This window comes from Ruditapes philippinarum, unplaced genomic scaffold (genome assembly GCF_026571515.1).
Source record: "Ruditapes philippinarum isolate M1 unplaced genomic scaffold, ASM2657151v2 ctg2717_1_1_1_1, whole genome shotgun sequence".
Taxonomy (NCBI): Eukaryota; Metazoa; Mollusca; class Bivalvia; order Venerida; family Veneridae; genus Ruditapes; species Ruditapes philippinarum.
This window is the reverse complement of record NW_026851933.1, coordinates 86,019-109,643: the sequence shown is the minus strand read 5'-3', so window position 1 is coordinate 109,643 and position 23,625 is coordinate 86,019. Positions and strand designations below refer to the sequence as shown.

General features: G+C 33.8%; 1 protein-coding gene across 1 annotated transcript in view; it reads left to right on the top strand.

Annotated features, from left to right (window-relative positions):
- Positions 1–21,689, top strand: part of LOC132743353 (uncharacterized) — a 33,028-nt gene extending 11,339 nt beyond the window's left edge. Inside the window, exon 7 of the mRNA XM_060731875.1 lies at positions 1,821–21,689. Within this exon, the coding sequence (XP_060587858.1) occupies positions 1,821–19,607 (17,787 nt within the window). The 3' untranslated portion in view covers positions 19,608–21,689. The remainder of the gene's footprint in view (positions 1–1,820) is intronic.
- The last annotated feature ends 1,936 nt before the right edge of the window (positions 21,690–23,625 follow it).

The following is a 23,625-nucleotide window of genomic DNA, read 5'->3' as shown; positions in this document are numbered from 1 at the left end:
TCAGTAAGAGTACAGTGCCATTTTAACGTTATTATTACATCATTTAAATCTAAAACCATTCCAAAAATGACGTCAGATTGTTGCTGCAAATTTCATGATGCTTTTCCTTTGTTACATTATTATGAACCAAAGTGTTTTGAAACAGATATAGACTTGAGCCATGTTTTACATATAGGGGTTGCTATAAAAACCATATCTTGTGACCTTCAAATAGCTTACAATATATATTTTAAGACGAAACTTGTCACATATGTAATTATAATATATATGAATTTCATATATATAACTTTATAAATAAAAAAGTTAGGTCTGGCGTACGGGAACTTAAAGGACACACCTCCTATATCTTACCAAGATGGTGAAGTTTACTGATTGAACTAATTAGAATGATTGGTATATAACTTAGCAAGATGGTGAAGTTAACTGATTGAACTGATTAGAATGATTGGTTTATAACTTATCAAGATACAGTCCAACCCCGTTTATTCGAAGTGCCTGGGACTGAATATTTACTTCGAACAATCGATGGGTTCGAATAATCTAAATCGAAATATTGTAATAGACGAAAACTACTCCACTTTGACCAATCATCGAAAAACTACCGTTTACAACACACTTGCTTCCTGTAATCAATTGAGAAAAATAAATATCTAAGAAAAGATGCGTAAAAATTATTGTATTGACATTGAAGACATAAATACTTGCATTTTATTTTACATTATGTATCGTTTCGTTTCGCGCAAAGCCTTGATAATGGCCGTGTCGTCACTACGGTATTTTCAGCTAAACTCTGGTATTTTCGATTAGGATAAATTAAGGCTCTCATGTAGCGTTACAATTAATGAAAAAAAAGTTTTGGATGTTTTGACAAATTCACATATACGGAAAGTATAAAAATTATTGCTGTCATCTTCAACAAAATCGGACACGGTGCATAGCTTTTCATTTTCGGTAATTAAAGTTGATTAAAGAACACACAAAATGTTATTATCATGATTGTCTAATTACACGCATGACTGTGGATATTTTTCACAAGTCGACTGGTCAGCGAGTGGATCTGCGCCAATTAGTCTGGCTTCGAATAATAATTAGGCTGGCTTCGAATAATAGGTGTGAAATTCTTTCATAATTGTATAATCGGGACCGAAATTTTACTTCGAAAAATAGGAGGTATTCGGATAATGCATTTCGAATAATACGCTCGTATTTATATTGTTTTATATAGAGATAAAAACGGGACCGCCGATCTACTTCGGATAATGCCGGGTATTCGAATAAAGGGTTGTCGAATAACCGGGGTCAGACTGTAGTAAACTGATTGAACTAAATAGAATTGGTATAAAATTAAAATTTGTATATGACTTACCAAGATGGTGAAGTTAACTGATTGAAAAAAATAGAATGATTGGTATATAACGTACAAAGATGGTGAAGTTAACTGATTGAATTAATTGAACCACTTGGTATACATTTTACCAAAATGGTAAATATAAGTTGTTTGAACTGGATAGAATGTTTGGTATATATTTTTTCAGATGATATATTGAAACTAATAGAACTGATAAGAATATATATATAAAATACAAAATGGTAAAGGTAAACTGAACAAATTGGTATATATCTAACCAAGATAGGTTAATTGAAACTTCTAGAAGGATTGATATCTATCTTTCCAATATGTTAAATATAAACTGGATGAACTAATTAAATTGATTGATATATATTTTCCAAGATGGTTAAACTATTTAGAATGATTCACTTGTATATATCTTTCCAGGATTGTTAATGTAAACTTACTATATGTTGTTTATATTTTACAGTGTGGAGATATGTTCATCCAGTTATATTCCGAGCTGTGTAAGTTTGCTATCAACATTGATAAGGGAAACATGGAAAGAGAAGAGGTGCAGAAAGATCCTGAAGAGTACAATACAAGACGCCTAGCGATGTCAAAAACCTGTGTACGCATGGCGTTCATGCTGAAAGAATATGACTTTAGAATTTCAAGAATTTGTGGATTAACAGCATTCGCCTTGGATCCTACAATGGATAATTTGAATCTAGTGAATAAATTGTACTGGACAATGAAGAATGTGTCAGCTGCCTCACAGAATAGTAAGATTAACATAGCCACTTTATATGAAATTGAACGCTTGCTTGGACAGATGCGACCAGATTCTTTAAACCCGGAATATAGTTGGAAACAGTTAATACCAGTGTGTAAGAAATATAAACTTGACTATGAAAATGATAAAAGTAGCATTCCATTGAAGAATGCACTTAAGAGAGAAAGAACTGCATCACAAAGTCTTGCAGAAAATATAGTGCAACCTGTACCACACATGTTAGATATTGTTAAAAGTGATAAAGAAGTGACAAAAAAGATTGATACTGGACAGAAAAGAGGGAAAAAACCAAAGAATGCAGTTCCAAAAGATATTCAGAAAGCTCATTTAGTCAAAATGTTGGGTCAGAAGAACTTAACACAGGAAGAAATAGAGAAAGTGTTAAGTAAGGAATTCCCAAGAAATATGAAACAAGAATTTGGTGATGCACCAGCGTTGGATGTGAAAGAGTTGGATAAAACCATAAATGATCTGAAAAAGTCAATATATCTCGAGACTCAGTATAGAGAAAGAATTAAGAATAATCTTTCCTCGCTTCAAAAATGTAAGAAACCTAACATTGAACCAGGAGAGGTAAAGAAACAACATTTAAGTAGGCAAGAGATGTTTAAGCAGCAGCAACAAATGACTCATCAGAAAGATCCTAGTTATCAAAGGCAGCATAGTGCCCCTGGGGGCTCTCAATCTTATGGTCCCATTTTACAGAGGCAGTTATCCATGGGTAGTCCTCAACCACCAAATGCCCATAGTCATCATCGGCAACAACATATGTCACCACCATTTGGTGGCTCACCTCCACCAGCTCATAGTACATCCCCCCGCATGGCATCACCTACAGGTTTTTCATCACCTTTGTCACCACCAGGTTTCAGGCAGCATTCTGCAAGTCCCAACATTCTAAGCAGTCGTAAATCAGGTTCTTACTCACAAATGAAAACTAGTCAAAGTCATTCAAATATTCCTCAGCAGTTGTGCAATAAGATTAAAACTGAGCTCGTGCAACAGTCAGAGCAAACAAAGCGCCTAAAAACTACTGCATTTAATATTTTAAGACCACCTGGTAATTCAAAGCAAGAGTGTGCTAAAATTGCTCAGCAGATAGCAGAAATGCATGAGCGCCAGAGAGCTGAAAAACTTCAAACTGCAAGGATTCAAGGTCAGATTGATGGAGCTAAAGTGGCTCTCAACTCGAGAAATATTCCAAGTCGTAGTCAAATTTCTGACCTGCTTAGCCTGACCTTTCAAGGCAGCAAGGGACAAAATATTGTGGAAGGACAAAAAAGCCCTATTTTGCATGGAACAGACACAGACTTGGGCAAAAGTTATTTAAAAAAGAAACTGGAGAGGTCAGGATCTGTTTCCTCAGTTCATAGTTTATCTTCACCAGAAATTGTAAGAAGAGCATCCCTTTCTATGCAAGGTGGTGAGGTATCAAATGTTAAAAATTCTTCATACTCCTCTCCATGCCCATCTTCAACCGCTTCCAGTAGCCAATCTTTTTCAAATAGAAGTCATTCTACAGGAAGAGTTCCAAATGAAAGTCTTTCGCACTCCACAAAAGTTGACAAATGTATGTTAGTCCCAGGGGAGCAAGGTTGGGATCCTTCACGAGGCATTATGAAACAGAAATATTACTACAAACATCCAGCCAAATCAAAAGTTGGTGTTGCAAAGAGAAATTCTGGTGAGTCACCTGTAGCTATGAAGCCAGTGTACTCAATGATTGTCCCAAAAGAACTAACAAATCCAAACAGAAAGGAAGAATTAGTTAAAACAGTCACAGATATGATGAAAAGATTCCCAAAAGGCATTAATTCTCAACAAATAGGATCAAACTTTACAACACAGTTACCAGAATCTTCACAAGCAGTATTGCAAGTTCTAAATCAAACTTCGGCAAAATTAGAGCAGAAGCAAATCACTTCTGGGCAGCAAATGCAAATCAAAACAAGTCCTCCAAAGCTTGTACCTACATCATCAATAACAAGTATAAAAAGTGATTCTAGTATGTCAGATAATCATTCCAACTTTCAATCTCCAATTATTCCAGTGAATTCTACATCCATTGGGCAGCATTTAATGGAAGAAGGACTCTTGAATCTCAATACTTTAGCTGCAGCAAGTATGTCTGTTTTGGGACAAGATGCAACCCAGCAACCAGTGATTAGTTCTCTGCAGTTACCACAGTCAATACAACAGCAGACAATACAGCAGCAATTTGGTAACCCTGTCATTGAGCCTCAGCCCATGTTTTCTCCAGTTCAGCAAGAACAGGTCTCAGTTCAACAGGTTGTACAACAGCCAGAAACCATTCTTGCAACTCCACTTTACACCATGCCAAATTCAGTTATACCGGAACCAGTACTGACTCAGCAACTAGGTGGAATTCAGCCACAAGTTGATATTGGCTTGCAGCAACCAGTTGTGCAACAAATCATTGTACAGAACCATGGCATGAACCATTCTCAGTCTTTTGTAAATGTTGTCAGTCAACAGCCAGGTTTTCAGGTAGCAACTGTTGGACAAGTTAACTTCAATAATGTGACTCAGCCATTGACAGGTATAATGTCACCATCGATTGCTGGCGGAATGACACAGCAAATTTCTGGGGGTATACCTAACACTGTAATGGATTGTGTTTCTCAGTCTTTCAACGTCCCTAGTGAAATTATGCAGCCAATAAGTAGCAATAATGCTGCCCTTACATCTTCAGCAGAAAGACCTGTTGCTGCAAAACAATTTTTAGCACCACCAGAACTTAGTCCAGCTCTTGTTCAACAAATTTTATCAAGTCTTAAGAAAGGAGGAGCTAGGCCTAATAATCACAGTCAGTCTAAAAGTCCGAATGAAAAAAAGACATCTAATAAGGGACAAAAACAACAGTCAGCTACAACTAATAAGACTCATGTCAGTGTTAATGAATCAGTTAAACAAATGATAGTGAATAAAAAGGATACTGCTGCAAATCAGAGTGTAGACGAAGCTAGACAAAAAATTCTACAGCTAAGGAAACAGTTTGAACAGACGGCTGATTCTAGTGCCAATGTTACAAATATATCTACTGTACTGCCAAATAAACCAATCATATCATCCCTGCCTAACACTGTTAGCAGTCCAAGGAGAGGCAGTGGAATTTTAGAGAGGCTTATGTCAGATGATAAGGAAGTAAAAATTAGTTCAGACATTCCAAATGTAAATTTTTCATTACCCACTCAGTCAAATAAAAGTGCTTCTCAACATAGTTTGCCAGAACTTGTAGACCTTGGTGCTAAAGAGTTTCAGCTGGATTCAATTCTAGCACTTGATAATGATATCAATGAAGGCAGTGAGCGTATGGTACTTAACAAACCTGTTGTACCAGTGTACTCAGTAGCGAATAATGATCAAGTTGGAACACGTGGACCTTCAACTACTAGTAAAGAAGTTCAGTTAAAAAGTGACGCAGAAAAGTTTTTAAGTGATAAAGGCGTTCATCAACTCATGGCATCTGCTGTAAATACACAATTGAACTTAGAAAATCAACAAAATATTCAAAATGAAAAGCAGCAGGAGCACACCTCTCTAACTCCAAATCAGTCAACATATTTCAATGCTAATAGATTAGGTAAAGAAAGGGAAAATAGGGAGATTAAACCACAGCTTGCTGTCACTGAAGAGTTGAAACAGACTGTTAATCATCAGGAAAAAATACGAAATATGTGTGTTAATTGTGATATTGAGTTCCCTACAGAGCAACTATTGATAGAACATAAGAAAATATCACTCTGTGAACATAAATGGAAGTGTGTTTATTGTAAAATGACTTTTAAGTGTGCAGAGATTTTGAAATCACATGAGAAAAATTACTGTTTGAAGGCACCATCTACAATGGTAAGATGCAGTATTTGTGGTGTATATTTCCAATCCCATGAACAATTGAAAGCACATTTAAATCCTAAAACATGTACACCTCAAAACATGTTTAAAGAAAAATCTCAGTCTGATGAAGATATAGTGTGTGGTATTTGTAAACGGAAATTTGAATCAATGGCACTCATTAAAGAACATGTCAAGGTAGGTTGTCTGAAAAAGGAAAATAATACATACTCAAAAGTTGTAAAATTAGGAGACTTTGATTTTTCTGTGATGTTTAAATGCACAAAATGCAATTTTATTAACGTGAATGAAAATATTGTCTCAAAACACGTTGAGAAATGCAGAGAAAACAACTTGTCAGCAAAACTGACAGAAACATATACCTGTAACATGTGTCAGGAAACATTCTGTGTCCGTGAAGATGCATGTAGACATGTTAAGCGCCAGTGTACAAAGTTAAAAGTGACAAACTCACAAAGACAGGTCCAAGATGTATACAAGAAAATAAAAGATGGAAATACAACTAAAGAAAGTTCTGATAAGAATAAAAAGGTTATTGAGCGTAAGAGAAACAAGCAGATGGTCAACGAAAAAGTGATAAGTGATCACAAGGACAAAGTAGAAACAGATACCGCTGAATCAGAACTGTCAACACTTATTGAAAAAAATGACAAGCATGTTAAGGATATTGATAGCAAGCTTTCAATGAAAACTCACCGGACACAAAAATCAGGTATTGAAGTCATAAATCCTGAGTCACATGCTACTGTATTACCTGTTGAAAAGGATGCAAAGAAGAAAGTCAAAGATGAAGCTGTTGAGAATATTAATACAGAAAATACGTCAGCTGAAATTTTAGAGAAGTTAAAGGCAGAAGAGAAAAGAGCTCAATTTGTTGATATACCTAAAATTCCAGAAGCTTTGAGACCGACAATTCCAGCTATGGATGACAAGGCAATTGAATTAACAGAGTTGCAAAAGGTTCAGCGTATTACAGCAGAAAATAAGTTTTTGGCTGAGTTTAATGAAATAGAAAGACGAAAACAGGCAATTCGAATGAAGAAACAGAAAGAATTGGAGAAGCAACAAGAAATATTTGAAAGGATGGAAAGGGATGAAGAATTAGAGTTAATGAAACAGAAAAGAATGCAGCAAAAGATGCAAGAAGAAAGGGAAAAGGCTAAAAAAGTTTGTGAAAAACAAGGAAAGGAAAAAAATACCTTTGAAACAGAAAAAGAACAATATATAAACAGCATTATTGGGACTTCAACCTTGGAACAAAAAATGAAAGAAAGTGTTGAGAAAGAAAAGAATCAGAAAAAACTTAATAGAATAATTAATAATAAGGAAGGCACTGTAAAGGTTTTAAACGTTTTCAACAATGAGGGAAAATGTGCAACACAGGAAGGTTCTTGGAAGGAAGGCAAGGTTAAAGGTGAAAACAAAAGTAAGATAAAGACTGAAAATGAGATGATTGATATTGAATTAAACGAAAACCGGCAAAATGTTAGAAATAATACTGAACATGAAACAAATAAGAAGAAAAGGAAGAAATATCAAGATACTGACGATGATGATGCTATGATTGTAATGCCTCAGGGTAAAAAAGTCTTTAGAGCAAGTATTGAAGTATCTGAAAGAAAAAATAGTAAAGAGGTTGACAGGTCAGAAATTTCGAAACAATCTAACAGAATCTTGAAGAAGAAACAACTTTCTCCTCAAGATATCAGAAAATTAAGGGGATTGAGAGCTAAACAACTTATTAAGAAGAAAAAGTATTTCATTGATGAAATGGAGCCAATTCAGAAAGATAAATTTAAAAAGGAAGTTGATAAGGAAGATGAATGTCAAAACATGATACAGAGAATTAAACAAAATCATAGAAAAATTAGAACAGAGATCAAGGGGCAAGAAATAGAGCCAGTTCTTAAAGAGAAACAAAAGAGGGATAGTGAAAAAGGAAAAATGAGAAGCAAAGGGAATACTACTTCAAGAGAAGTTATGATTGACAAAAAACATCAAAACAGTATTTTAAGCACATATGAAGATATTAACAATCGGGTTAAAGAGGAAAACTCGGTACGGATTTGTAGGAAATTATGTCGATTTTGTGGCCTTTCTGGTAGAGGTAATAATATATTATCCCATTATATACAAACACATAAGCTTGGTTTCCGTCAAATTAGTTATAATTACTTCTGCAACTTTTGCAACAAAAAATTTCCATCAACACAGACAGTACAAATAAAAGAACATGTCTTTAATAACCATCGGGAAGCAGTTTTAGGAAGAGTAGCAATAGGGAGATATGATAAAAAAGTTGAATTCTTGTCAAATTATAAGTCAATTTCTCCAGGAAAAAAGATAAATTCTCAACAATGTTTTGGAAAGTTAAGCAAGAGGAGAAAACATCTTCGAGCTCTTGAACTCAGAAAAAAATGTGCTGAGAAATTAAGAGAAATCACACTTGTTCGAAAAAACTCCATTATAGACCTTTCAGATCTAGAGGATGAAAGTCAAGCATCTTGCAGCTCAAATCATACATCTGATACTGAATCACCATTTAAGGATGAAGTTCTTGCTGATAAAGAAGTTAAAATTGAGCAGAAAGGACAGGTTACAGGTGATGAACCTGAGGTCAGAGATGGACGAAGGATTGCACCAAGACTAGCAAGGCAAATGGTTAAAGGCAAGGAAACAAGAGGCAAAAGAATAAATTATTTTGAAGAGTTAAAAAAGACATCTGATTTAGATGACTCCAGTGATACTCAGGTTATGACAAGATCAAGATCTAGTTCAGTTAGTAGCAGCAGCCGATCAAGTCTTATTGCATCAGCTAAGAAGAGAAAGTCTGCTTTTGCTATCTCAACTAGGGGATCATTAAAAGCTCGTCAAAAGAAGTCGGGAAAGAGTGGTACTTTGTTACTTACAAGAAGTGGCAGAGCTGTTAAACGACCAGAAATAGATTATGATAAACTGACAGAATCATCTGGTCTAGGAAGTGGTGAGGATAATTCAGAATTAGAAGACACTGATATAAGAAAAAGAAAATCAACACGGATACGGCGATTGTCTGAGAAAGGCAAAACACAAAGAAGAAAATCTTCTGACACAGATGAAAGCTCTGCTGAAGAGATAAAGAGAAGAATTACAAGACGTTCTTTGTCTAACAGTCAGAAGGAAAATGATAATAATTTTTCTGATTCTCAAAACACAGATGAAGATAGCAAAGATATTAAGAATAAAAGACCTTGCATGAGTCAGAGTCCTGGCAGAAAGAATTACAATGAAGCAACTAGTCTACATATTTTAAAGAATAAAGGTAAAGGTAAGGAAAAAGATGTTAAAGCAGACAGAATTATTACAAGACAGATTTCAAAAAACGAAGAAGAGTCCGATTCCGAAACCGAAAGCAATTATACAGATATTGAACATGTTGTGAAAATGCTTAGCGTTAGAAAATTACGGAATGCAGCAATAAAAAGTGCTGAATCGGACTCCGAAAGCACTTCTGCTGATGAAAATACTTTGGAAAGAAAGTACAAATTAAGAAAAAGACATGCAAATAAAAAGTATCGAGAGACTGAAAGTTCTGATGAAGAAGTTAGTAATGAGAAGGAAGTTAAAGCAGATGATGTTTCTAAAACAGAAAAGAGTCAGAAAAATGATCAGCAATTAGATGTTCCTGTAAAACAAAAAAGTAATTTTTCTGAAGGTGAAATTGTAAATACAGAAAAGCCAAAAGTTGTTTTAATTGGAGCTGAAGAAGATGATGATCTTAATGTTGATTATGGACAACTTAAGGAGAATGCAGATTATTTTGATTCTCAGGCACCTAAAGTTTATTCACAATGTGATGAAGTCGAGCTGTATAAGCATGACAACAATTCTGAGGCAAGCAATGAAAGTCAGATTAATAGGATACATCAGGATAATGAAATTGCCTCAAATGCAAAAACTGTTTTGATAGATCCTGAAGATGAATTTGCAGGACTTGAGGCTTCTCCAAAGAAAAGTTATGATAGGGAGAAAAGTGCCGAGTCGGAAATCATTTCAGAAAGTGTTAGTGAAGTTGAAACAGAGGTGGAATCAAGTACATTGCCAGCAAGTGTCATGGATTTTGATGAATTTGAATTTTTAAAGAGTAATCAAACTCTAACTGGTGATATAGAAAACCATCTAAATTCTTCATCAAATATGCCACATAAAGCAGCATATGATAAAGAATTTATTAGGTATACTGAAACAGAAAAGCTTGAATGTAACACAGAGTATGAGTCAGATTCAACTGAGAATGTGCACACTCATAACACAAATGAAAGTTTAGATGAAATTCATTTGCATAAAGGCTGTGTAGATGATGAAATTCCACCATTGGCTGAAGATGTCCCAATTTTACCACCAAGAGATTTAACAGGGAAGAAAAAGATTATGAAAGATACAGTGAAAAAAGAATCTATTGGTGGAAGGAAAATCGCATGCCCACTTAAGATAAATGTTACACCATTGTTGAAATCTGCCAGAGTTGTTATTGAAGACATTTCTGTTGTTAGAAAGGCATTAGAGGTAGATAATGTTGAAAAGAAATTGATTCAAGAATGTGAAGCTTCAAGCTGCAAGGTCAGAATTGGTAGATTATCAAGAGAAGAGATTGAAAAGCATTCCCCAATTGCAAGGAAAGATGTGAAACATGATGTAATTGAGGATGAAATTATTGCTAAAAAATCTACACATAAGATAGCATGTGAAAAAGTACCTGATGAAAAGAAGATTCAAAACAGTTCACAAATGGAGAATAACCAAACTGAGAATAACCAAAGTGATAATAAGGAAGCAGATAAATTAGAAGGCCAGTCATATGAAACATTGATACAGGACATTGTACTTGATGGCTCCTTCATAGATCAGCTTCTAGTCAGTGAAAGTATTACATTTAAAATTGACAGCCAAGAACAATCAGGGGCTGAATGTTTACAGGTTGTTGTTGAAGAAAACCAGTTTACTCAAAATGGGACAGTATTTGCAGTTGTCAAGCCTGAAAAAAAAGCTGAAAACCAGTCAGAGGAAGTAATTGCAACTAATGTTATTGCCTTAATTACAAAAGGCCAGGTTGATACTTCGAAAGAGTTAGTTTTGAATAAAAATGCATGTCAGCAAGAACAGGAAGAAGAAGATGTATGGATTGAAAATGCAGAGACTTACGCAGAAACACCAGTAAAATCTGAAATTTCAAATAGCATTGTTTATGATAACACTCTTGTGGTGTTGGAAGACGGAGATACTTTCAGTTTACCAGACTACTCTAATTTACCTGATCTGCCTGAAGAAGAGCATATAGTACTAACACAATTATCTAGTGATAACAATATTGATAAAATAGAAGAGATGCCTTGTCATGAAGATAAAATTAGAATGACACCAAATGAGGCAAGCCAGAAACTGAATGAGGGTGTTGAAGTAGGGTCCATTGCAGAAACTCATAGAAATGTGGAGAAACTTGAATCAGATGCAACATTGGAAGACTGTAAGCCAACTAAGCATCCTAGTGGGATATCTGATGAAGTCACAGATTATGTTAAATCTTCACTTGATACCGAGATAAAAGAACTTGGTGTAGACTTTTCTTTAGAAGAGAATATAAATTATAGCCCTAACACAAGTGAAATTAAGGATTTGCTTCAAGACCAGCACATTTCATCTACAAGTAAATTCCACACTAGTATTGAACTATTGAAAGTTGTAAATGAAAATGAAATAGTCCAACACACTCAACCAGTCCATAATGACCAAAATGTTGTACATAATTCTTACTCTGTAACTAATGATACAAGCCTTTCTAACAAAATTTTAAATGACCCTGAAAGTAAAAGTGAACCATCAAGTATGGTGCAATGTGAAAATGCATTGAATAGAAATGATGTTGAAGAGACATTAAATGAAAAAGATGTTGAAAATTTAGAAAATATGTCAGAGCAAGTATCATTTTCTCAGTTACATAATCAAGTTCAAATAGATAAAAATGATGACATTGAAATGAAGAGTCAAACAAATGAAACAGTGATAGAAATAAGAAATAACTTGGCATATTCTTCAGAAAACTGTGAGAAATCGGAACCAGACACAAAACTAATCATTGGTCAACAAAATGACCATGATAACCTTCAAAAAGAAAATTTAGGGAATTCTCTAATAGCAAGCGAGTTAGAAGAAACACATGTGAAGCACAGTGATGTGGAAACAAACTTCAAAGAAGTTCATTCCTCGATATCCTGTGAAGAGCCTCTTATTCAGACACAACAATACACAGAAATTCATGAACATAAAGAAAATGTAGATTCTTTTGAAAATAACTTGCCAAATAGTGACCCATCAAATATTGCATTTGATACTATAGGGACAAATACAACTTTAGCTGTACAAGAAGGCAAAGTTCTCACAAATGAGGAAATCGTTGAAGATACAGACCTTGCTTGTAAAGAACCACCTGCTTTTGTTACTGTAGATGACATGGATATTGATTATAACAAAACTGTCTTAGACATTGTTGGTACAACAAAAGAACATATAGGCAGTTCAGATAAAATTTCAAGTAATGAGATTGATGTAGAAAGACCACATAGAGAAGCAAATAGCAAACCTGACAGTTTAGAAAGTATTGTACCAATTTATGCAGAAAATGAAAATGAATGTATTCACCAAATTATGTATCAACCTGATGTACTAGAGTCAAGTAAAGAGAATGAGAGTCATGGGACTGATGTAGAGACACCACATAAAGAAGCAAACGAAGAAACTGAAAATTTAGATAGTACAATCTTTACAGGGAATGAAAATGAAAGTATTGACCAAATTAAATATCAGCCTGATGTTGTGGAGTTTTCTGAATACAAAGATGTAAAAGCTATATTATTAGAGATTTGTGATGAAGTTGCAAGTACTAAAGACAATCTTCAAAATGATAAACATGAAATGCTTGGAAGTGAAAATATGACTGTCACTTTTCCAGAATCTTCAGAAACAGTAGAACCTTTATTGACAACAGATAATTTGCTTCAGCAAGGTTCAACACGGGTATCAACAAATGTTAAAGATGAGAATATTTCATGTGAAAATTTTGAAGAAAAAGATGAAAAAAATAGAATTGTAGATTTCGATAGGCATGAAGTTTCAGAAAAAACTGATGACACTTTAAAGCCAAAAGAAAATAACTTACCATGTCATTCTCCAGATTTAAAGAATTCTGAAGATACTACTCTGCTGGAGGAAATAAATGTTGCTTATGATGAAGGTAAGACAAATGAAGGTTCAGATGAAAGTTTTGCATCTTCCAATTCATCTTTACTTGCATTACAAACATATTCCGATTCTTCAGACAATGAAGAAGACACTACAGATAAATTTGAAATAACAGGTATTTTAGAGGATTCAGAAACCATTGATACAAGTAAAGAAGTTTGTAAATCAGATGAAAAAATAACTGTAGCAGTGAGTCAGTATGTTGTTCCTGTGCCTATGGAAATAAGTCAGATCGATGAAACCGAACAATTGCCAAGTATGCCAAATCTTTTAAATTGTTGTGCAAAAACAGAAGTTAATACTCTAATAGGAACAAAGCTCTGTGATATGAATGAAAAAAGTTCAGATAATGTTTCTGAAGGTGTAGGAGAGTGTAATGAAATGAACACTATAAACAACCACAGTCAATGTCTTGAATTTGATGTAAATGTAGAACAAGAAACAGCTCTCTCAAAAACAGAAAGTGTGTGTGTATTGGTGCAAACTTCTTGTGAAACTGTTAGTGATAATGATCTTAAATCTAACGCTATTGAAACAATGACAGGAGAGCTTGATTCTGATTTAGAATTGTCTGAAAAACAGCCAAACGCTAATATACAGGTTGAAGTTGTAACAAATCATAATAATAAATTAGAAAACAAAGTTAATGACCAAGAATCAGTAAATATACAAGATCCTAATGAAACTAATACAAAAATGTCTACCAATACAAATTGTTCAAGAACATATGAACAGCTGGACAGTGATATTTTATATCAAGATACATGTGATAAACTAGAAGGATATCACTTAATTGAGAAGGAAAGGCTAAGCCCTGTCAATATGGCTGGAGAAGGTGTTGAGCATCAGAGAAATGTTGATACAGAAGCTAAGACTAGAAAGGATAGTGAAATAAGTATCAAAGATGTGATTGAAAATGATAATTTTCTCATTCAGTCGAAAGAGAAAGATGATAGTGGCTTTCTGCAACTTTCAGCCCAAAATGAAATTGATTCCATTAAACCGAAATTAGGTGTTACCAAAATAAATGAAGACTATGCAAATGAATTTGAGCTAATAGATGTAACATCCTCAGAAGTTTTGCAAGGAGTTGGACATGTTAAAGGTGTAGATCAAACTATTAAAGAGCCAAAACTTGAAACAACTACAAACGAAGAAGTTTCATTAGTAGATCTACTTGAACCAAATGAATTGCATAGTAGTGAAGAAACAGAAAAGGGTGAAATAGAGACTGTTTTGAATGATACAAAAATTAATCAAGATATTGTGACAGTTGTTATACAAGAGGAGAAACCTTTGCATGAAGAGCCTATTGGTGTTGAAGAAACTGAAAAAGGTGAAATAGAGACTATGAATGATACAATCATTAATAAGGACATTGTGACAGCTGTTATACAAGAGGAGAAACCTTTGCATGAAGAGCCTATTGGTGTTGAAGAAACTGAAAAAGGTGAAATAGAGACTATGAATGATACAATCATTAATAAGGACATTGTGACAGCTGTTATACAAGAAGAGAAACCTTTGCATGAAGATCCTATTGGTGTTGAAGAAACTGAAAAAGGTGAAATAGAGACTATAAATGATACAATCATTAATAAGGACATTGTGACAACTGTTATACAAGAGGAGAAACCTTTGCATGAAGAGCCTATTGGTGTTGAAGAAACTGAAAAAGGTGAAATAGAGACTATTACGAATGATGCAAATATTAATGAGGACATTGTGACAGCTGTTATACAGGAAGAGAAACCTTTGCATGAAGAGCCTGTTGGTGTTAAAGAACCAGAAAAAGGTGAAATAGAGACTATTACGAATGATGCAAATATTAATGAGGACATTATAACAGTTGTTACACAGAAAGAGGAACATTTACTGGAAGTACCTGGTAGTGTTGAAGAAGCAGGGCAGGGTGAACTAAAGCCTGTCAAGAATATTACAAATATTTGCCAGAACAGATTGCCAGTTGTTGAACAGGAAGAGAAGCCTTTACAGGAAATGCAAATAGAAAATATTACAATAAAATTGTCTGTAAAAGATAAAGTTGAATCTGAAAAAGAAATGGTTGACAATATAACTACAGAATTAGAAGGAAACAGTAGTGTCGATGGCAATTTGATTTCAGACACTGGATACAGAGAAACTTTGGCTAATCTGGATAAATGTCTTGAAATTTCTGACTTAGATAATAAAAACCATAAAGTAAGGTTAGTCCGTCAAACAAGTATTTCTAGTTCTTCAGACATCAGTTTGATTTCATGTCCAGAATCTACAACAGAACAAAGAGAAGAAAATGAGGAAGATAATAATAAAAATGAAAATTTAGATTTCACAAAAACATTTGAAAATACTGATAATGTTTTAAAAGAGGGAAGTTTACATGAATTGAATTTTACAGAAGAATCAAAACTGAAAACTTTAGTACAGAACAGTATGGATTCCAACATTGAAAGGTCTCAACAAATTGCTGTTGATTTTGAAAAGCCTATTCCTGAAGTACAGTTTCAGGCCCATTTCGAAGAAAAGGATGTCTTTAAAAATGTAGTGAAAAAACAATTTCAACATAATACAGAAGAACCTAGAGGAAGGTATGATCATGTTATTGAAGAACACCAATATAATTCAAAAAATATTTATTCTGGTGCTAATGCTAATTTATATCCAACTAGTGCTGAGATAAATATGGCATGTGAGCCAAGTGATGAAGTGAATAAAGCAGAAATCTATGAACTAATTCATGAAGATGGCTCTGACATAATTAAAAATATTTCAGAAGAATCCCATGGTGTGACTGGAACACTTAATGTTGAGTTTTGTAGGAATGCATCAGTTGAGATTTGTGTAGACAACAATGGCCAGATTCAAGAGCAAGACCTGTTGGAAAAAGATGTTGATCAAAGTTTTCTTCCAAATTTAAAAGATGGAACAGGTTCAGATGAAAATATAAGCGAAGCAGCTGACTTAGAATTGACTGTAATTGATGAAGAAGAGTGTACTGAGCTTGAAATGAAATATGATAATCAAAATACTTTACATCTGAAAGAAAGTTTGATGGAAGAAAAGAAGCAAACTGAATGTGCACAAAAAGATAAACGTGAACGTGAAGAGAATTTGAATATTCAGGAATATATTAGAATTGAAAGTCAGCAAAATTCTGAACACCGTGAAAAGGAAAGTCAGCCACAGACTAAAAGACAACGTACTGACTCATGTGAAGATGTTGAAGAAAAGTCTGATTTAAGTGAATCAAATCATCAACAATCTAACACTGGAAGTGAAAACATTGTCGAGTTTAAAGATGATGAAATGAATAGTAAAAATGAGGAAGTGGAAGCATCCATTGTCAAAGAGGAAAACACTACTAAGAAAATATCAAACAAGGGAGAAGAGGCAAAGTCAAGTATTGTTGACAAAGATATAGATAGCACTTTGTCAAAGGCAAACAAAGATCCTACAACTCAAACATCTGGTAAAGTTGAATTGGTTAATATGTCAAGTCTTGAAAATGATGAAGAAGATCCAACTTTAGATAAATGGGTAAAAGAAATTTTGAATAAGGAAACAGAAGAGAAAAGAAAAGTATTTGAAATCCCTAGCCCTAGACGTAAGGGGATGATTGTATGGGCAACTTGTATACATAAGAAACCATTAAATCCTTTTGTAGAAACAAAATCACTTAAAAAGGAAGACAATCAAAAAAAGGAGACCAATGTTTTGAATCGACCTGGAACAAGAAAGATGCATGCGGACCAATATGATAATCAGGCAAATTTAGAGAAAATCAAAATTACAACTAATGCACCAACAGGTATAGTTGAGGAAATTTGTAATGTAAAGGACAGGAAGGAAATGAAAAAGACTGAACGCAAAGCTACTGCTGTTGAAGATTTAGGTATTAATAATACACAGAGTACTAAAGTTGAACAGAACAATAGTCAAGGCAAAGACTTGTTTAGGAGATCTGGAAGTACTCAAACATTAAACACTTTGTCAGTTGTACAAGGTAAAGAAATGAGTGCAAGAAAAGCAAACAAAACCAAGTCCAATCAACAAAGAACTGCAAGGCAAATATCAACTGAACTTAAAACTATTAATAAAGAAGTCATTGGAAATAATCAGCAAACAAAAACTCAGTCTTCACAAAGTTTTCCTGAAGAAGAAATTGTGAATTTAAAGATGGAAAGTATTGAAAATAAAGGCCTTAAGCAGGAAAATCAAACTGAAGAAATCCAGCGTGCAGATGAAACTGATGAAGAATTTAAGAGAAGAACAGAAACTGTAAGGTCAGCCAGGAGAAAATCAGCTGTGAAACCTTATGAGTCAGACTTTAATTTTGAGGATAATGGGAATAATTTAAAAGAAGCAAATAATCAGGTAATGCCCTCGACTTCTTTCTGGCCTTCAGATTCTGAAAATAAAATGGAGAATTTTGATACTGCAAGTTTGTATAGTACATCTTCGGGAAGTAGTGGCAAAAACAGTGGAACGAAAGATGGAAAAATGAAGGTAATCGAAAGATGTGTCAGAGATTTTGGTAAAGATGAAAGTATTAAACCAAGAGTCAATCAACCATTGCCTAGACCAATTTTTGCTTGTTCTGTACCTGAAAAGACTACTGTTTCAACAATGGCGGTACAGATTGTTAAAACAATGGGTGCTTGTGTTTCAAAGTCAGTCACAAGTGCTATAAAATGCTCAAGACCACAATTTCCAAACCTAGTCTCAGGGACAAAGATAAAAATGATTGATAAAAACACACTGTCAAATATCACTTTTCCTTCAAGGATTGTGAAAGTTGTGAAAGCTTTACCTACAGTAGGAAAGCCAGCAACAGTTACTCCTAGTGACATCAAGAAGTTAAGCAATCCTGTAAATACTAGCATAGAAGAAGCAGGTCTTAAAAAAGATTCATCATTGCAGAAAGAGAAAACCAAAATGTTAAATGAAAAGAAATTGAAAGGGGCAAATGAAGCAAGCATTGTTGTTCATAATGAAAATGAAGAGAGCATTGGTGTTCATAATGATGAAAAGCCTGATGAGGAAGATTTTGAACCGTCTGAAGAAAACTTAACAAACAAGGCAAAGGCATTAAGGGCATTACATAGAAAAAACAAACCTTTCAAATGGGAAAATACACCAAGCCCACCTAAAGCATTAAGATCTAAAACAAAGTGCAGTGAAAATAAAGCTGTTTGTAAAACAGTTGGTGAAAGAAGTGAACATGCAAATAAACCAGAAACAAGAAGGGCAAAGGAAAGGCTGATTAAGTCTACCCCAACAAAGTCAGTTTCTCTTAAGAATTTTAGAGACAATAAAAAGAAAATAAGTAATGAATCTTCTCAGAAAACAGATAAACAGGAGAAAATATCTGATAAAAAGTCTGCTGTTACAAAAGGAAGAAAAACAAGACAGAAGGGTATAGACAACACTGAAAATGATAATATGAATTCCAGACGGACAAGATCCAGAAGTGGTTCAAAAGATAAATTAAAAGTTGGTAAACAAAAACAGGAAACGGCTGTTAAGAATAAAAAAACGAACAATAATAAACATAGGAATACAGATGGTACAAGTAATGAAGATAATTTGAAAATTCAGAGTAGGAGCCGAGCTTCTATGAAAGTTAGGCATAGTTCTAATGACAATGATAAAGATAAAGCCAAAGATCAGTCCAGTGTAACTGCTGTAGCAGATACAAGAGAGAGTAAAGATAATAGAACTAGAAAGCGCAAATCTGAAACTGAAAAAGTTCAGAAAGATGAACCTGTTTCAAATGATGGACAGGGTCAAAACGATGTTGAAGAGCCTGTAATGAAAGTGTGCAAATTAGACGGAACTGCAAATAGTCCTGAAAAGATGGAAGACTCAAAATGTGGCCATAAGTTGACAATTCCTGGATGTGATCATTGTAAAGAGAAACAACCAGGTTGCCAAAAATTTGGAATGGATATGGTTCGTCCTGCAGTGAGACAAATAATTCACGGAGGAAAAGTGTTTGAAATTCAGAGAGGAAGTGTTACAGAAACTGATCTTCAGACTTTCAAAGAGGAACCAGCTGGCTTTAATGAATCGCCATACGAGGATCAAGCAATGAAAAGATCAAGACGTATTGAAAGACGGAAAAGAGCTCACTCACCAGAGGACTTGAATATGAAAGTGCAACAAGGTTCTGTAGGACTTCAGGATATAAATAAATATATAAGCCAGACTTTGAGAGATATAAAGAAGCAACGCGATGGTTATTCTAACACAAAATGGACTGTCAAACAAAAAAGAGCCAACAAAAATGGTTTACCGTATTCTTTTAAGAAGGCAAATTCCAAACCGTGATCTGTGATTAAAGAAATGTGCAACTGTCCCAGTATGTGTCTTTTGTTGATGTCTCTGGAGATTTGTTTTAATATGATTGTAGTTTTCTACCATCAAAGTAAAATTGAGACATTCATGTTTTAAACCATTGGAAGGAAAATTTACTTTCTTAGTAATTGTTTACAATGTATTATTCCTACTACTGTAGTAATTCTGAGACATTTATGTTGTAAACAATTAGAAGGAAAATTTACTTTTTCTTAACGACAGCAAATTGTGTTGTTTAATATCATGTCTATTTTGCATGTATTTGTTCCGTAAATATATGTTGGTTCAGTTTTAATATTATATTAAGAATGGAAGACATGTGTTAAATTTTTAAGGCTTTTAAAGAATTTCATCGTCAATAGGTTTTGTACCAACTAACTGTCAAATTACTGATTTGTCTTTAATAAATGGAAAAAATTAGCATTAAAAGATATGTTTTCATTGGCCGGGAACATTTTCTTTTTCATATCTAAGATTAGGATGTTGGTTATAAAAGTAATATAATTATAGAGATCAGACAGAATTTTCTTTTTCTTGAAGATTTATGCACTGTATTGTTAAAAACTGTAATTTTTTCTAGCCTGTTGATTATTAGATTAATGCAAATTTCAAAGACAGCACAATGTTCAAGGAAAAAAACTCAATTTTATATGTGTATGATATACCAATGTAAGATTTTCTAGGGGGAGGGTGTTTATGAAAAATATATTGTGAGTGAAGGTTGTATATATACAAATGAATATCTTAAATTTCTTTTTTCGAATTTTGAAATGGAGGTCTTTTAGGTTGTATAAAATTTGTATAGCTCTTTTAAATGTAAACCTCATTATAGAGATAGCCTTAAGGAAAAGGTTTGATCTTCTTTTTGAAGACAATAGATATATAGAGGATATTTGTTTAGTTCAGTGTAAGATCAGAATATCTTTCACCAAGCGAGCATCAAAGGTATATTTCATGAGTGGTGCAGCCACAAGTGAAACATGAACTTTTGGTGTTCATGAGGTGAAATATATTTTTATCTTACACTGAACTAAACAAATTTTCTTTTTATTATGTGCAAAGAAAGGTTTAAAAAGAAATTTTGACCTAATACTAAATGAAAAGCGCTCCAAATAATAATACAGTGTGACGTCATTTACGACGTCACATCATTAAGTTGGTTTCCAGCACTATGCACGCTGGTATTTCACTGAAGCAACCTAACAGACTTAAATTCAAAACTGTGAAAAATATCAAATTGATACTTTCACAGTTTCAAACGGTGAAAATTCAGTTTTATATTTCACGGATATATTTTTTTTAAACCACCGAAAAGTATGTAATAAGTTAAAATACTGAATGAGCACGGGTATCCTTCAACAGTGTTAACCATGATATTTTAAGTATAAAATAATGTGTCTCAAGTTCGCAACAATTTAATATAAACATGTGTTTTTCAAACAAGATAAGTTTTGATTGCTGTTACAAGTACATGTGTAGTCTGGATAGCCTAACATTTTGTCCAGTGTGACCTGGATCGATGGCATAAGTTGTTCATTTTCAGATTTTTTGACATTAAAACTCCTTAAAGAAACAATTTACAGTTCTGAATTCAAAGCAGGGCAATTAGATCTAATACATAGGAGGATTATTTAAAGAATCTCTGGTACTTTATAGACTGTTTGAGAGTTCCCCTGAAATGGTATTTTTGCGATAAACTCAGAAAGCAAAAAAAAAAGCATTGAAATTGGTCGAATAATTCCTTTTTAATCTTTTAGATACATGATTCTATCTTGGGATGTAAATTTCTTGAAGCTAGAATGCAAATAATGTACGTTTGTATCTGGTTATAACATGTGTAATGTATATGCGAGCCATATTTGCTTTTATGTAGCGTCCCCTTCTTTGCTTATGTACGTTGTGTTTTTTTTTCTTTTTACTGTGTATATAACTGTATAAATTGTTTCTGTTAATACTGTATATAGGAAATGTGAATAGTTGTAAAATATGTACATAATGTTCTTAAGAACCAAATTTCATGTTTTATTCATAAATAAACATAATTTGATGCAATAACTGTCTCTTTTTCTTTAATTATAAATTGCTTGTTTGCAAAAATGTTATGGTTTGCTCATGTGCACATTATTTGTGCTGCATCATTTGTTGTAATGCTAACAATGTGTTTGGCCAAGTCAATGAGTCTACATAGATGACATGCATCCAATTGTGCCAGATAAGAGTGTCTATTTGCATCTCCTTTGATACATTTAACCACATGTGTGGATGAGATAAGAAAGTAACAACTTGTGTTGAATATAAATACCAATAACATTTTTGGTGTTCAAAAACAATTAAGATTAATTTCAGAAGCATTGGTTGCTTACTTCCATTTATTATCTAAGGCATCCTTCAAATAATTTATACTCCGCCAAAAAAAACCCCACTATATAGTTTTATCATTTTAATGGAGAGTGGATAGAGATAAATAATAAGGAATTATTGGATAGTACAGTATAATGTTTGCATAACCCAAGCAAGGATCTTGATCATTTTCAGGCATTAAAGTATTCAAGTATGAATTGCAGTGTTAATGCACAGGTATTATGATATTGTTGCAAGTTTTACCTGAGGAAACTATTATTTAAAGTGAATTTGAATGATATGATGTCAAATTGTAATATGCATTTTTATATGCCCGAAAGAATTTCGGGAATATTATTTTATACCCCCTGGCGTCTGTCTGTCCGTCCGTTAGCAATTTGGTTTCCGGAGCATAACGGAAGTTCCATTTGGCCCACAATATTCAAACTTCATAGGATGATTGTCCATATTGGATAGAAGACCCCTATTGATTTTGAGGTCAAAGGTCAAGGTCACTATTACCTTAAAACTAAAAACAGTTTCCAAAGCATAACTTAAGTTCCATTTGGCCAACAATATTCAATTGTCAATATTGGGTAGAAGACCCCTATTGATTTTGGGGTTACAAGGTCAAAAGTAAAGGTCACTATTACCTTTTAACTGAAAACAGTTTCCAAAGCATAACTTAAGTTCCATTTGGCCCACAATATTCAAATTTCATAGGATGGTTGTCCATATTGGGTAGAAGACCCCCTATTGATTTTGGGGTCACAAGGTCAAAGTCACTATTCCCTTAAAACTGAAAGCAGTTTCCAGAACATAAATTAAGTTCCATTTGTCCCACAATATTCAAACTTAATAGGATGATTGTCCATATTGGGTAGAAGACCCCTATTGATTTTGGGGTCACAAGGCCAAAGGTCAAGGTCACTATAACCTTAAAACTGAAAACAGTTTCCGCTCAATAACTAAAGTATTAATCATCCTACAGCTGTAAAATTTTATAGGATGAACAGCCATGTCCAATATTTCCATCCGTCGAAGCATTTTTACTTACAAGATAACAACTTGATGGTGGTGCTTTAGAAACAGCAACTGTATATATATGAAGGTTCTTCAGCTATAAAGGAGGATTGCATTTTGAAGGAGGTAATACTTTATTTAATTTTCCCATGTCTTACAAATGCTTCATCCTTACTAAAAAAAACAAAAAAACAACACTTTCAGGCATATAATGCTCCACCTAGCAGTGCTCTTGTCTGTTTTGATATACCATTGGTATTGGACTAAATGCTCCTAAGTTTAAATTCACATACTGAATTAAAATGACAAATATAGTGCCCGGTTTCTTTTTAGCAAAGATTATAAATATTTGTACTGAGGTTCATAGTATCATATAATTATTAAAATGCTTTTACATCTTGGAATGCATTTTTTGAAAACATCAAATTGCCAGAAAAATGAATGTGTATATTGGTGGTTTCGGCCTCCATGGTCAATTATTTAGGACACCATCTTTGAACCACTTCACCCTTACTGTAGTAGGTCTGAATCCTAGACAGAACTTGTGATTTTTTCATTTGAGTAAGCTTCCATCTAGATTACAGATGTTTGATGGTTCTTGTCAGGTTTTCCTCCACCAATAAAACTG